This window comes from Cetorhinus maximus, chromosome 17 (assembly GCF_964194155.1).
Source record: "Cetorhinus maximus chromosome 17, sCetMax3.hap1.1, whole genome shotgun sequence".
In the NCBI taxonomy this organism is placed as follows: Eukaryota; Metazoa; Chordata; class Chondrichthyes; order Lamniformes; family Cetorhinidae; genus Cetorhinus; species Cetorhinus maximus.
Window position 1 is genome coordinate 31393432 of NC_135895.1, and position 16010 is coordinate 31409441.

The following is a 16010-nucleotide window of genomic DNA, read 5'->3' on the forward strand; positions in this document are numbered from 1 at the left end:
TATGCATCAAGGAACTGAAGCTGAGAAAACTCATTTTGAATTCTCCTATCAGGGTATTGTGTTGCTTTGCCTGGGGTTGTTTAAATCTATTTGTTTTTTGCTGTTACCTTAACGGAGGTGTAACTGGGAGCCAGATTAATTAGGGGAGTTAGCAGTTAGTATAGTAGTAACTTGTAGACCAATGTATATGCTTAAAATATTTTCTCCTATTAATAAATGTTTAATTTAGTTTTGTAAAAAAAACCTCTACGTCTTGGTGGACTTATTGCTACTGAATTCAAGGCACAAGTCTCGAAATAAAATACACATTGCAAAACAGTTGTGGCAGCTGTTTCAAGTTTCCCTCTGGGATTTGAGCAGCTCAGCATTTACCATCCACTGTGCCATAACACCTGTATCAAAACTTATCCTATTCCTGGCTAAAAAATGACTACTGCTGTTGCAGAGATAATGAAGCTGTTCAATTCCTCAGCACTATTTCTCTTACTTGGGCAGGTTGAATCGTGCAGCAATAATTAAGGTGAAGCTATACATTTCTAACCATTCCAATGATCGTTTTGCTTTTAGTTTTACCCTATCTCAATGAAGAAGCATTGCTCGATTTGAATAGGTAAAGCATCACAAAACAAGCAAAACATTTTTAGGTTTAATGTGCAAAGTAAACAGGATAATGAAGGGTCAATGATAGTGGTGTTAGACTTGGAAAGGCAAAATAAAATTTACTGAGATAAGGAGGGATCTGCTGGCCCAAATTTACTGGCAAAAAGGTCATCAAACAGGACAAAGATCAGGAATGGAGAACCTTCAAATACACGATAGAATACTAAATGGATATATTACTATACGGCAAAATGGGGTACAAAGAAGAGAGCTCCATGGGTAAGCAGGCTAAGTATAAACTAACCTAAAGGGAAACACAGAGCCACTAAGGTGTCTCACAGGAAACTCAATCATATACAATATGAGAATTTGTAGCAGCAGGAATGGAACGTTGGCTAACAGGTATGAAACAAAGGGTTAACGATATTGTTCAGAAATGGGCAAAAGTATAAAAGCAAAGAGATGACAGATTTGTACAAGGTAATGTTTAGGCCACAGTTAGAGCAGGGTACCTATACAATTTTGACATTCCATGACAAACTGGATATTGAAGCCATGCAGGGTATACAGTGTAGAGATCCCACAATAATACCTGATGAGAAACTATAGTTATAAGGAGAGACCCTAAATATTGGCATTATTGCAACTGGATAAGAGAATGCTAGGATATTGCATGGAAGTTTTAAAACTCTAAAGAGTTTTGGCAGGGTGAGTAGAGAGGGACTGTTTTTTTCTGGATGGGAAATCAGGGACAAGGGCTCATCAATTTAAAAAAGCAACTAGGAGAGGAAGAAGGGTTAGAATAAATTTTATGCAGCGAGTTGTTACAATATGGAACTTAAAAAAAAAAAATTCATTCAAGGGATGTGGGCTTCACTGGCTAGGTCAGCACTTATTGCCGATCCTGAACTGCCCTTGAAAAGGTAGTGGTGAGCTGCCTTCTTGAACCGCTGCAGTCCCTGTGGATTTTGACCCTGCAACAGAAAAGGAATGGTGTTATATTTCCAAGTCAGGATGGCGAATGGCTTGGAGGGGAACTTCCAGGTGGCGGTGTTCCCATGTAACTGCTGCCCTTGCACTGCTAGATGGTAGTGGTTGTGGGTTTGGAAGGTGCTGTCTAAGGAGCCTTGATGAGTTTTTGAAGTGCATTTTGTAGATGGCGCACATTGCTAATGTGCATTGGTGGCGGAGGGAGTGAATGTTTGTGGATGGGGTGCAAATCAAGCAGGCTGCTTTGTCCTGGGTAGTGTCAAGCTTTTTGAGTGTTGTGGGAGCTGCACTCATCCAGGCAAGGGGAGAGTATTCCATCACACTTCTGACTTGTGCCTTGTAGATTTTGGGCAAGCTTTGGGGAGTCAGGTGAGTTACTTGCCGCAGGAATCCTAGCCTCTGGCCTGCTCTTGTAGCCACAGTATTTATATGGCTAGTCCAATTCAGTTTCAGGTCAACGGTAATCCCCAGGATGTTGATAGTGGGTGATTCAGCAATGGTAATCCATTGAACATCAAGGGGCGATGGATCAATTCTCTCTTGTTGGAGATGGTCATTGCCTGCCACAAATGTTACTTGCCACTTGTCATCCCAAGCCCGAATGTTGACCAGGTCTTGCTGTATTTGGAGATGGACTGCTTCAGTATCTGAGGAGTTGTGAATTGTGAACATCGTGCAGTCATCAGCAAACATTCCCACTTCTGACCTTATAATGGAAGGAAGGTCATTGATGAAGATGGTTGAGCCTAGGACACTACCCTGAGGGGCTCCTGCAGTGATGTCCTGGAGCTGAGATGCCTGACCTCCAACATCCACAACCATCTTCCTTTGTACTAGGTATGATTCCAACCAGTGGAGTGTGTTCCCTGTGATACCCATTGACTCCAGTTTTGCTCAGGTTCCTAGATACCACACTTGGTCAAATGCTGCCTTAATGTCAAAGGGCAATCACTCTCTCCTCCCCTCGAGTTCAGCTCTTTTGTCCATGTTTGAACCAAGGCTGTAATGAGGTCAGAAGCTTAATGGCCCTGGCGGAGCTCAAATTGAGTGTCAGTGAGCAGGTTATTACTAAGCAAGTGTTGCTTGATAGCCCTGTTGATGGCCCCTTCCATCACTTCACTGATGATCAAGAGTAGACTGATGGGGCGGTAATTGGCCGGGTTGGAATTGTCCTGCTTTTTGTGTACAGGACATACCTGGGCAATTTTCCACATAACCAAGTAGATGCCAGTGTTGTATCTGTACTGGAACAGCTCGGTTCGGGGTGTGGCAAGTTCTGGAGCACAAATCTTCAGTACTATTGCCGGAAAATTGTCCGGTTCGATAGCCTTTGCAGTATCCAGTGCCTTCAGCCATTTCTCGAGAGGACGGAGTGAATCGAATTGACTGACGACTGGCATCTGTGACGCTGGGGACCTCTGGAGGAGCCAAGATGGAACACACATTCGGCACTTCTGGCTGAAGATTGTTACAAATGCTTCAGCCTTATCTTTTGCACTGATGTGCTGGGCTCCCCCATCATTGAAGATGGGGATATTTTTGTGGAGCCTCCTTCTCCAGTGAGTTGTTTAATTGTCCACCACCATTCCTGACTGGATGTGGCAGGACTGCAGAGCTTAGATCTGATCTGATGTTGGTTGCGGAATCGCTTAGCTCTATCACTTGCATGCCAAACAGCATGAGCAGCAAGTAGTCCTGTGTTGTAGCTTCACTAGGTTGACACCCCATTTTTAGGTATGCCTGGTGCTGCTCCTGGCATGCCCTCCTGCACTCTTCATTGAACCAGGGTTGACCCCCTGGCTTGGTGGTAATGGTAGAGTGGGGGATACATGAGGTTACAGATTGTGGTTGAGTACAATTCTGCTGCTGATGATAGCCCACAGCACCTCATGGTTGCCCAGTTTTGAGTTGCTAGATCTGTACGAAATCTATCCCATTTAGCACAGTAGAAGTGCCACACAACATGATGGAGGGTATCCTCAATGAAAAGATGGGACTTCGTCTCCACAACAACTGTTCGTTGGTCACTCCAACCGATACTGTCATGGACAGATACATCTGTGGCAAGCAGGTTGGTGAACATGAGGTCAAGTATGTTTTTCCCCCTTGTTGGTTCCCTCATCACCTGCCGCAGACTCAGTCTAGCAGCTATGTCATTTAGGACTTGGCCAGCTGTGTCAGAAGGGTTGCTACTGAGCTGCTCTTGGTGATGGACACTGAAGTCCCCCACTCAGAGTACATTCTGTGCCTTTGCCACCCTCAGTGCTTCCTCCAAGTGGTGTTCAACATGGAAGAGTGCTGAATCCAGCAGGGGGGGGTGAGGCTCCGGTATGTGGCAATCAGCAGGAAGTTTCCTTGCCCACGTTTGAATTGATGACATGAGACTTCATGGGGTCTGGAGGCGATGTTGAGGACTCCTAGAGAAACTCCCTCCCAGCTGCCTACCACTGTACCGCCACCTATGCTGGGTCTGTCCTGCCAGTGGGACAGGACATATCCAGGGATGGCAATGGTGGTGCCTGGGTCTGTAAGGTATGATTCTGTGAGCATGGCTATGTTGGGCTGTTGCTTGACTAGTCTGAGAGACAGCTCTTTACCACAGAGTATTTGAGGCAAAAGAGAAATTCCATCTTTTACGGGAACAGTAAGATTATTTGAAGCAGAGGAAGATACAGGGTTATGCTGACAGGACAGTGCAGTGGAATTTAGTCTTGGATTGGTTCAGAAAAGTGCCAGCATAGATGTGATAACCTGAATGTAGCAAGTCATAGATGCTTGCAGCATAAAAGTGCGTGCAAGTAAAATTTTAGTAGTACTATGTTTATTGGTGCCTTAAATTCAATGTTAAAAGTCACCAACTATAGTTATGATTCTGCACTGTAACAAATAACGTAACATTCCAGTACACATTTTAACTTTGATTAGTTCATTTGGTTGTAATTAACAAATCACATAGCAATTTGAAAAATTTGATTGTGTTGTGACCCTCAACGTAGCCCCATGCTCTTGATGCGCAAAAACAGTCAGACAGTATTTACTTGGACTAAAAATTGAAATGCAATTCATCAATTAGAAACTGCCAAAAAAATTCATTTTAGAATCAGTCATTTCTGCATGGTATACTGAGGATTTATCTAACACAGAGTGGATGAACTGAAGAAAGAACATGCTGTCCACTTACATTTAACCTGTAAATTGATCCATCATACTCACATGTTAAGTCATCCAAGAGTTGGCACCTCAAGCCAAAATATTCAGTACACTGAGACAAAAGCCTGCAAGGCAAGCAAGGACAAGTAATTTGCAAATACAGCAAAATGAAACATGGTCATTTTAAACAGAAACTTAACTTACATTCATATAATGGCCATGGGTAAAATAAATTCAGAGCATTTTGTAGGCAGGTGTTACCCATTCAATGGCATCTCAACGGTTTCATCACCTATTTAGGTAATTTCTCCATGGGGAATGCCTGAGCAGCAAATGAGTTAAAGGAACAGACTAGGGTAACATCTAACCATTGCAATTAAACTCCAAACTCCAGATTATGCTTAAAGTAATGCTATTGGTGATCTTCTACAAGATGGCTTTTTGGAGCAGCTTGTGGTGGAGCCCACTAGGGAACAGGCAATTCTAGATTTAGGGATGAGTAATGAGGCAGATTTGATAAGGGAGCTTAAGGTGAAGGAACCCTTAGGAGGAAGTGACCATAATATGATAGAATTTACCCTGCAATTTGAGAGGAAAAAGCTGGAATCAGATGTAACGGTATTACAGTTGAATAAAGGGAACAACAGAGGCATGAGGGAGGAGCTGGCCAGAATTGACTGGGAGATGAGCCTAGCAGGAAAGACAGTGGAACAGCAATGGCAACAGTTTCTGGGAGTAATTTGGGAGACACAGCAAAAATTCATCCCTAGGAAGAAGAAGCATACTAAAGGGAGGACGAGGCAACCATGGCTAACAAGGGAAATCAGGGACAGCATAAAAGCTAAAGAGAAGGTATACAATGCGGCGAAGAGCAGTGGGAAACCAGAGGATTGGGAAGCCTACAAAGACCAACAGAGGACAACTAAAAAAGAAATAAGGAGGGAGAAGATTAAATATGAGGGTAAACTAGCCAGTAATATAAAAGAAGATTGCAAGAGTTTTTTTAGATATATAAAGGGTAAGAGAGAGGCAAAAGTGGACATTGGGCCGCTGGAAAATGACACTGGAGAAGTAGTAGTGGGAACAAAGAAATGGCAGAGGAACTGAATAGAACTAATCAAAGTTAAAATGTGTACTGGAATGTTACGTTATTTGGGGGAAGACACGAGTGACATCCCCAAAGTTCAAAAGAGTCGGAGGGCAGAGGTGAGTATAGTGGCCATTGCCAAGGAGAAGGTGCTAGGAAAACTGAAAGGTCTGCAGGTGGATAAATCACCTGGACCAGATGGATTACACCCCAGAGTTCTGAGGAGATAGCTGAAGAGATAGTGCAGGCGTTAGTGGCGATCTTTCAGGAATCACTGGAGTCAGGGATGGTCCTAGAGGACTGGAAAATCGCTAATGTAACCCCCCTGTTTAAGAAGGGAGTGAGGCAAAAGACAGGAAATAACAGGCCGATTAGCCTGACCTCGGTCGTTGGTAAGATTTTAGAGTCCATTATTAAGGATGAGATTTCAGAATACTTGGAAGTGCATGGTAAAATAAGGCAAAGTCAGCATGGTTTCATCAAGGGGAGGTCATGCCTGACAAATCTGTTAGAATTCTTTGAGGAGGTAACGAGTAGGTTAGACAAAAGAGAGCCAATGGATGTTATCTACTTGGACTTCCAGAAGGCCTTTAACAAGGTGCTGCACAGGAGGCTGCTCAGTAAGCTAAGAGCCCATGGTGTTAGAGGCAAGGTACTAGCATGGATAGGAGATTGGCTGTCTGGCAGGAGGCAGAGAGTGGGGATAAGGGGGTCCTTCTCAGGATGGCGGCCGGTGACTAGTGGAGTTCCGCAGGGGTCAATGTTGGAACCATAACTTTTCACTTTATACATTACTGACCTAGATGAAGGAACTGAGGGCATCCTGGCCAAGTTTGCAGATGATACAAAGATAGGTGGAGGGACAGGTAGTATTGAGGAGGCGGGGAGGCTGCAGAAGGATTTGGACAGGTTAGGAGATTGGGCAAAGAAGTGGCAGATGGAATACAACGTGGGGAAGTGTGAGGTCATGCACTTTGGCAGGAAGAATAGAGGCATAGACTATTTTCTAAATGGGGAGAGAATTCAGAAATCTGGAGTGCAAAGGGACTTGGGAGTCCTAGTCCACGATTCTCCTAAGGTTAATTTGCAGGTTGAGTCAGTAGTTAGGAAGGCAAATGCAATGTTGGCATTTATTTCAAGAGGACTAGAATATAAAAGCAGGGATGTGCTGCTGAAGCTTTATAAGACTCTGGTCAGACCACATTTAGAATATTGTGAGCAATTCTGGGCCCCGTATCCCAGGAAGGATGTGCTGGCCCTGGAGAGGGTCCAGAGGAAGTTCACGAGAATGATCCCAGGAATGAAAGGCTTAACATATGAGGAACGTTTGAGGACTCTGGGTCTATACTCGATGGAGTTTAGAAGGATGAGGGGGGATCTGATTGAAACTTACAGAATACCGAAAGGCCTGGATAGAGTGGACGTGGGGAAGATGTTTCCATTAGTAGGAGAGACTAGGACCCGAGGGCACAGCCTCAGAGTAAAGGGAAGACCTTTTAGAACAGAGATGGGGAGAAACTTCTTTAGCCAGAGAGTGGTGAATCAATGGAATTCATTGCCACAGAAGGCTGTGGAGGCCAGGTCATTGAGTGTATTTAAGACCGAGATAGATAGGTTCTTGATTGGTATGGGGATCAAAGGTTACGGAGAGAAGGCAGGAGAATGGGGTTGAGAAACTTATCAGCCATGATTGAATGGCGGAGCAGACTCGAAGGGCCGAATGGCCTGATTCTGCTCCTATGTCTTATGGTCTTCTACAACGTCATAAAGAAACAGATATTCAGGATGCTTTTGATCAGACTGGGCTTTTATTTTATCTTCTGATATCCTTCCTACCTTTGGTTGATTCCACGCATGATGCTGGTTGGGGACCACAGCGGCAGCTGTGTTGTCAGGATGACATGTAGAAGGAACTGATTAGGTTTCTGTATTTCTGGGTTTGTGGAGGTATCCGTTTGGCTCAGCGTGTACAACTGATCCCAGGCAACTCTTCTGATCTGTGAGTATATGAAACAACTGACATCTTCAAAATACAACAATCCTATTGAAAGGTATAAAATTCTTAGAGGGCTTAACAGAGTTGATGTTGGGAGGTTGTTTCCCCTGGCTGAAGAGTCAAGAATTAGGATCTTAGTCTTCCATTTTTCCTACCAAGGTGGAGAAATTATACTTCCCTACATTGGGCTTCAACTGTCACCTCCTTGCCCAATCACTTAACTGGCCTATATCTCTTCAAAGCCTCTTTGTGTCCTCCTGATATCTACTTTCCCACTTAACGTTGTATCAGCAGCAAACTTTAATATATTAAATTATCTAAGCCATTGACACAAATTGTAAATGGCTGAGGCCCAAGCACTAATTCACGTTACATTGTGCTATCCTGAAATGTCTTGCTTACCCCTACTCTCTGTTTTCTGTCTGTTAACCAATTATTAATCCATGCTATTATTACTCCTAATCCCATGATCCCTAATCTTATTTATTTATTCTTTCAAGGGATGTGGGAGTCGCTGACAAGGCCAGCATTTGTTGCACATCCCTAATTGCCCTTGAACTGAGTGGTTTACTGGGCCATTTCAGGGGGCAGTTAACAGTCAATTACTGATCTGGAGACACATGTAGGCCAGGCTGGGTAAGGATGGCAGATTTCCTTCCCTAAAAGACATTCAGGGGGAAATGTTCGCACAGAAACAGAGACAAGAGAAATTATAAGGGGGAAGTTTCATGGCCACTGAGGCCAGCTTTCAATTCTAGGTTTCAGTAATTGAATTTAAATTCTACCTGCTGCTGTGGTGGGATTGCTCTGGATTACTAGGCTAGTGATATTACCACTACGCCAACATCTCCCCCTGAATCTTATGTAACAACTTCCTGTGTGGCATATTTATTATATTATATATATATATATATCTCTCTCCATTGGTTTCCATCCTGCTAGTTACACCCTCAATATATAGATAGATTTGTCAATTCCCCTTTTCTAAGACTCTGCCTAATCATAGTGATTTTCCAAATGTCCCATTACCAGATCTTTAATAATTGATTCATAGAATCACAGTGCAGAAGAGGCCCTTTGGCCCATTGAGTCTGCACCAACACGTGAGAAACACCTGACCTACCTACCTAATCCCATTTACCGGCACTTGGCCCATAGCCTTGAATGTTATGATGTGCCAAGTGCTCATCCAGGTACTTTTTAAAGGATGTCAGGCAACCCGCCTCCACCACCCTCCCAGGCAGTGCATTCCAGACCGTCACCACCCTCTGGGTAAAAACGTTTTTCCTCACATCCACCTCCTGCCCCTCACCTTGAACTTATGCCCCCTTGTGACTGACCCTTCAACTAAGGGGAGCAGCTGCTCCCTATCCACCCTGTCCATGCCCCTCATAATTTTGTACACCTCGATCAGGTCGCCCCTCAGTCTTCTCTGCTCCAGCGAAAACAACCCAAGTCTATCCAACCTCATTACTTCATAACATAAATGTTTCATCCCAGGCAACATCCTGGTGAATCTCCTCTGCACCCCCTCCAGTGCAATCACATCCTTCCTATAATGTGGCAACCAGTACTGCACACAGTACTCCAGCTGTGGCCTCACCAAGGTTCTATACAACTCCAACATGACCTCCCTACCTTTGTAATCTATGCCTCGATTGATAAAGGCAAGTGTCCCATATGCCTTTTTCACCACCCCACTAACATGCCCCTCCGCCTTCAGAGATCTATGGACACACATGCCACGGTCCCTTTGTTCCTCAGAACTTCCTAGTGCCATGCCGTTCATAGAATACTTCCTTGTCAAATTCCAGCAATTCCCTACCACAGATGTCAGCCCAACCTTCTACAGTTCTCCGTTTTCTCTCCCTCTCTTGAATAGCTGGGTTAAATTTACTACCTTTCAATCCACAGGGATCGTTCTCAGACCTGGGGAATTCTGGAAGGTCAAAATTAATGCATCCACTATCAATGCATCTGCCTTTTTCAAAACCCATGTAGGCCATCACGTCTAGGGGATCTGTCAAGTTTTAGTCCCATGAATTTTTCCAGTACTTTATCCTTACTAATATTAATTAAGTTCTTCACTCTAATTAGAGCCTTGGCTCCCCACAATTTACAGTATGTTCGTGTCCTCTAGACAGAAAAAATATTTGTTGACCATCCCTGCCATTTCCTTATTTCCCCCTTAAAATTTCTCCTGTCTCTGCCTCTAAAGGGCCCATGTTTGCTTTCAATAATTCCAAACTGTATACTAAAAATTCACAGGCCATTTTCAGGAGGGCCTATGCAAAATAGTGTTCCAATATTGTTGTAACTTTCACATCTCCACTGCAGGAAAGCATAAACAGCTGGAGAGTTAGTGAGGGTACTTTTTCACATTTGTTTGACTTGCTCATTCATACCGCGTAGCTATTGCTAAACAATCAAATCCATAATGGGAATCACAATCTCACTCAACCAACATCAAGCTCATTTAGCTTTGTCTATGGAAACCTTTCTAATTCCAGATATGCTTGCTGCTTGATCTCTTACTTGTTCCACATTATCCCAATAATGTAGCACTTGCTGGTCCCAGAGAAAATCATGATGCAAACCAGATTTTTTAGGCAATTTTTATTTTCCTTACCTCAGCACTGGGGGATCCAAGTAGTATGTCAATGATAAAATCACTCACACAAGGAAGAATATAAAAAGAACCTAAAACAAAAAAAGCAAAATCTGATCTTCTAGTCTATTGCTATCATTGAAAACAATCAGCTATTAATCTCATTTATCACAAAAATTAGCATAGATATTTTTCTAATTCAGTTTGTTAAAATATTTTTGGTTTCCTTCAGATCTCTACTCTCTACCTAATCTTGTTTTACATAATGCAATTCCTCTAATCTGCCCTCTATATGCACCATCGTATCCTTAAATTTGAAGACAGTGACATGGCAGTTACTTCAAATTGGATTTACTCAATTCTGTGCAGCTCCTCTTTCCAAAAGCCAGTTGCCATCAAGATAAATTCCAATTATTTCCAGTTTCTCTTTTCCTGTGAGCTTGTCTATCTGTGGTGATGTTTCCCATTTATCTCAGCTGCTTCATTTAACAAAACCCATACGTGTTTCTTATAATACATCATCAATTTTTAAGTACAACTGCATATAAGCTGTGTTTGTAAGTGGAATTTGGTTAAAAAAATTCTGGATTCAACCATGAAATTGAGTTAGAGGTTTTATAAAAAATATGGATTCTTTTTCTATTCAGTTAATTTGAAAATAAAGCAAATAAAAAAGTATCAATGTGAGGCAGAAATACATCGCCAAAGGGTAGCTTCCTGAACCTTTCTGCAAGAAGTGGAGATCTACCAAGGAGCCTTTCAATTACATATTTTTACTCTGGACAGAGAAAACAATTTCCATTGAGTACATGTTTTGACAGGTACAATTTTACTTATAAAATAAAATTATAATCTGGTGTTGCCACTTAGAGTATTAAGAAAGACAAGTGTAATTTTAAAATATATCCAACTTTCAAATATAATCAACTGATCTGTGAAGGACATTACCTAGTTGCTGACACCGGAGTTGTAAACATGTGACTAGAAGTGATAAGGCCTCTCGGGCAATGAGCGTATCTTTGGTGGAGACTGAGTGCTGCTTCACACATATGCCTGCATGTAGTGTGGTTGATTCACCTTCACTTCCTGTACTGCAAGTGCTGCCTGTAAAAAGTTAAAACAGTTGCAGTGTTATTCTACTTGAAGGGGTAGTTTACTCCCCACCTTACATTAGGATAACCTGACAGTAAATTGGATACTTTGCCAAAAAAAAATTGCTTCGCCTACCCACCAAGCTATGGAATCCATTTGTGATATTTATCTGATACCACAATAGGCACTTAATGAAAATTCATGAAAATAAATCAATGTCAAATCAATAATGCTAACATTAGATTTACTGTATCCCAACAATTGTCCCAAATTTGTCATTATAGAGAGAGTTCCAGCACAAGATTGGAGAATATACATTTAAACAATATGATTTAACAAATGATGATTTCCTGACATGTTATGCTTTGCCTGAGAAGTGATGAGTGGAGTGTACAGAGGTCTCAGGCTGAACAAAGAAACAAACCTGATGTCGAGCCCCAGATGCAAGAGCAACACTGGCAGAGGTCGGATTATGTCAATTACTGACCCTTGTGACCAAAAGTGATACTTCACATGGAGACCACAAAAGAGCACAGAAAATTACTTAGAGATTTCAAGAGCTGCAAAACAGCGTCCATATTTGTTTTTGCCAAATTTGGGAGCCACAACTCAGGCAGATTTTCTGTAAATCATCTATCAAGGTAAATATCCATTTTATGTTACTTGTCCTGGTATCTAATTTGAAAAGAACTATTGACAGTGGGACTCAAACACTAAAGCACACAAATAAAGGTTACTCAACCTAGGAAAAGCTTCAAGGGCACACAAGGTTTCCTCACCTGAACTGCTGAGCCTATTTCGAATACCAACAGAAAACAGAAAATTGGTACTCTCTCTAATTGGCTGACAGCTCCCCACCAGGTCAAGACGTCCAGCAGCTGCTGCCCATGTCAGCCTCATGAAGCAGGCTACTGTTGAGGTGAAATCATTCACATCCATTGTCTGCAACAAAGTTACACATGTTCACATTAACTAAAATACACAAATAACACTTGCTGGACAAATAACTGGCATGCTATACCTCCAAGGGTGAATGAATGAGTTTAGGTTGAAACACATATCTTTCCCCCAACGATTCCAGTAACAATTTTTTCAAACAATCAACATTTTATTCAAGAGTTGATAAAACTACAAATTGATTTGTCCCTTTGGTTGTGTCATGACAAGGTTGCCATAATTCCTTACTATCCTTTACGTTCACACATGAGCAGCTAGTATTTTTTTTTTATTCATTCACGGGATGCGGGCTTTGCTGGCTGGGCCAGTATTTATTGCCCATCCCTAGTTGTCCTCGAGAAGGTGATGGTGAGCTGCCTTCTTAAACCGCTGCAGTCCATGTGGTGTAGGTACATCCACTGTGTTGTTAGGGAGGGATTTCCAGGATTTTAACCTTCAAAGAAAAACTTCAGAGGTATTTGAAGAAAGCTGAATGTCGAAACCCAACTGTACATCTCAAAGGTTTTTTTGAGGGTACGAATATAAGAGGTAGGAGTAGCAGCACTCGGCCCCTCAAGCCTGCTCTGCCATTCATTAAGATCATGACTAATCTGAATGTAGCCTCAACTTCACATTCCCCCCTACCTTGGATTACCTTTCACCTCCTTGCTTATCAGGAGTCTATCTACCTCTGCCTTTTGAGGAAGAGAGTTCCAAGACTCACGACCCTCAGAGAAAAAATGTCATCTTTATCTTAAATGGGCAACCCCTTATTTTTAGACAGTGACCCCTAGTTCTAGATTCTCCCACAGGAGGAAACGTCCTTTCCACACCCACCCTAAGTATGTTATTTAAATGATCTCGTGTTCAAACTTGTGTCAAATGCCGTGGGGGGAAAAATATAAAGATTCAGTACCAAATTTTCTCATGATAATAAAACACTAAACCCATTTTGTGGATTAGACACGACAGGAACATACATAAGAAATAGGAGCAGGAGAATCCCATTTGGCCCCTAGAGCCTGCTCCGCCATTCAAATATTCATGGTTGATCTTCTATCTCAACACCATTTTCCCACACTATCCCACACTACTTGATACCTTTAATATCTAGAACTCTATTAATCTGTCTTGAATATACTCAAGTGTCTGAGCCTCCACAGACTGCTGGGGTAGACAGTTCCAAAGATTTACCACCCTCTGAGGTGAAGAAATTCCTCATCTCAGTCCTAAATGGCTTACCTCTTATTCTGAGACTGTGTACCCTAGTTCTCGACACCCCACCCTCGCCCCCTTCCTGCAGGTATCTAGTTAAGCCATGTAAGAATTTTGTATTTTACAATGAGATTACCTCTCATTCTTCTAAATTCTAGGGAATACAGACCGAGTCTCCTCAATCTCTCCTCATAGGACAATCCTACCGTCCCTGGGATGAGTCTGGTGAACCTTCATAGCAGTACATCCTCCTTAGGTAAGGAGACCAAAACTGCACACAATTCTCCAGGTGCAGCTTCACCAAGGCACTATACAACTGCAACAACACTTCTTTACTCCTGTACTCAAATCCTCTTGCAGTAAAGGCCAACATACCATTTGCCTTTCGAATTGTTTCTTGCACCTACATGTGAGCTTTTCGTGACTTCTGAACATGGATATAAAGGTCCCTTTGGACATCAGCACTTTCCAATCTCTCACCATTTAAGAAGTACCCTGCACTTGTTTTACCTATCAACCTCACACTTATCCACATTATATTCCATCTGCCAAGTTCTTGCCCACTCACTAAGCTTGTCCAAATATCCTTGAAGCCTTTTTGCATCCTCCTCACAATTCACACTCCCACCAAGTTTTGTGTCACCTGCAAACTTGGAAATGTTACATTTGGTCCCCACATCCAAGTCATTGATATAGGTTGTGAATAGCTGGGGCGCAAGCACTGATCCTTGCGGTACCCCACTAACTACAGCCTGCCAACCTGAGAATGACCGATTTATTCTTACTCTCCATTTTCTGTCCTTTAACCAATCCTCAATTCATTCGATTATAATGCCCCCAACCCCATGAGCTCTAAATTTTTCTAACTAACCTCTTGTGTGGAACCTTATTGAAAGTCTTCTGCAAATCCAAATACACCACATCCACTAGTTCTCCCTTAACTATTCTGCTGGTTGTATCCTCAAAAAATTTTAACAGCTTTGTCAAACATGAAATCCCTTTCATAGATCCATATGACTTTGGGCGGCCGGAGGTCGAGGGATGCGGGTGATCGGAGGTCAGGGAGTGAGGGCGTCTGAGGTCGGGCAAGTCCCTCGGGGTCGGTCTGGGTCTTTACAATAGTTACTCAGAAGTTAGAAGAGGTTTTAATTCTTCTAACCTTTTCCTGAGTAACCATAACCCTGGCAGAACCATCTGAAGTTTAACGATTTAAACTGCATTTTCGAATAGTTCCCAGCACAGTGCAACTGTCCATAGGAAGTGCGCACTCTGGCCAAATGCTGTGCAAACCCTTACCTGGGAACTTAACAGAGGGACTCCCCAGAGCATCTTTGGGAGTACCTCCCAAATCCGACACTGGGGAGCTCAGAAGTTACGGGCCAAAATCTTTGTTTAGTTTCTCTGCCATTTCTTAAATTCTCAAGGCTGTCTATAATGGGTCCACGTTTATCTTTGCTAATCTTTTCCTTTTTACATACCTTTTGATGTTTTTATGTTTCATACTAATTTACTTTCATATTCTATTTTCTCTTTATCAGTTTCTTGGTGCTCCTTTGCTGAATTCTAAAATGCTATCAATCCTCAGCCTTAACACTTTTTTTAAAGCAACTTAATAAGCCTTTTCCTTTGATCTAATACAATCTTTTACTTCTCGTTAGCCATGGTTGGAACATATTTCCTGCTTGGGTTTTTGTGCCTGAAAGGAATGTAAATTTGTTGGGAACCATGTATTAATTCTTTAAATGCTAGTCATTGCCTATCTACTATCATACCTTTGAATTTAGTTCCCAATCTAGCACAGCCAATATCTTATATCTTCAAAGTTTCTTTTGTTTAGGTTTAAGACCCTAATTTTGGATTGAACTACATCATTTTCAAATGTAATGTAAAATTCTATCATCTTATGGTCACTCTTCCTTAGAAGCTCCTTTACAACAAGATTATTAATTAGCCCTTTTTCATTTCACAATGTTAGATCTAAAATAATCTGTTCTCTAGTTGGTTCTTACTGTTCTGGAAAACCATCTTGTATACCTTCCAGGAATTCATCCTCACAACATTAGGGCTAATTAAGTTTACCCAGTCTATATGCAGATTGTAGTCCCCCGTATTACCCTTGTTTCTTGCACCTCAAATTTCCTGATTTACCTGATATATACCCAATTTAGAATTTCCTGATAATTATAATGGCCTGGGCTTTCTGCTCAGCTCTTCCACCATGGAAGTGAGGCAGATAGAAACTTCTGCCTACTCCTTACTAGCCAAGGTTGATGCTGCTTGTTTTTTTTTAATTCCCCCCTCCAAAATACCAGAAGGCCTCCCAGACCTCTGCTGAA

General features: G+C 42.2%; 1 protein-coding gene across 2 annotated transcripts in view; it reads right to left on the reverse strand.

Moving 5' to 3' along the window:
• The window catches only part of usp24 (ubiquitin specific peptidase 24), a 200138-nt gene that overhangs the window by 72098 nt on the left and 112030 nt on the right, over window positions 1-16010 (reverse strand). For both annotated transcript variants that reach the window (XM_078560934.1, XM_078560933.1), the window contains exons 34-38: window positions 12303-12465; window positions 11380-11535; window positions 10453-10523; window positions 7664-7824; window positions 4804-4865 (exon numbers count right to left, since the gene is read on the reverse strand). In XM_078560934.1, the coding sequence (XP_078417060.1) occupies window positions 4804-4865; window positions 7664-7824; window positions 10453-10523; window positions 11380-11535; window positions 12303-12465 (613 nt within the window). The remainder of the gene's footprint in view (window positions 1-4803; window positions 4866-7663; window positions 7825-10452; window positions 10524-11379; window positions 11536-12302; window positions 12466-16010) is intronic.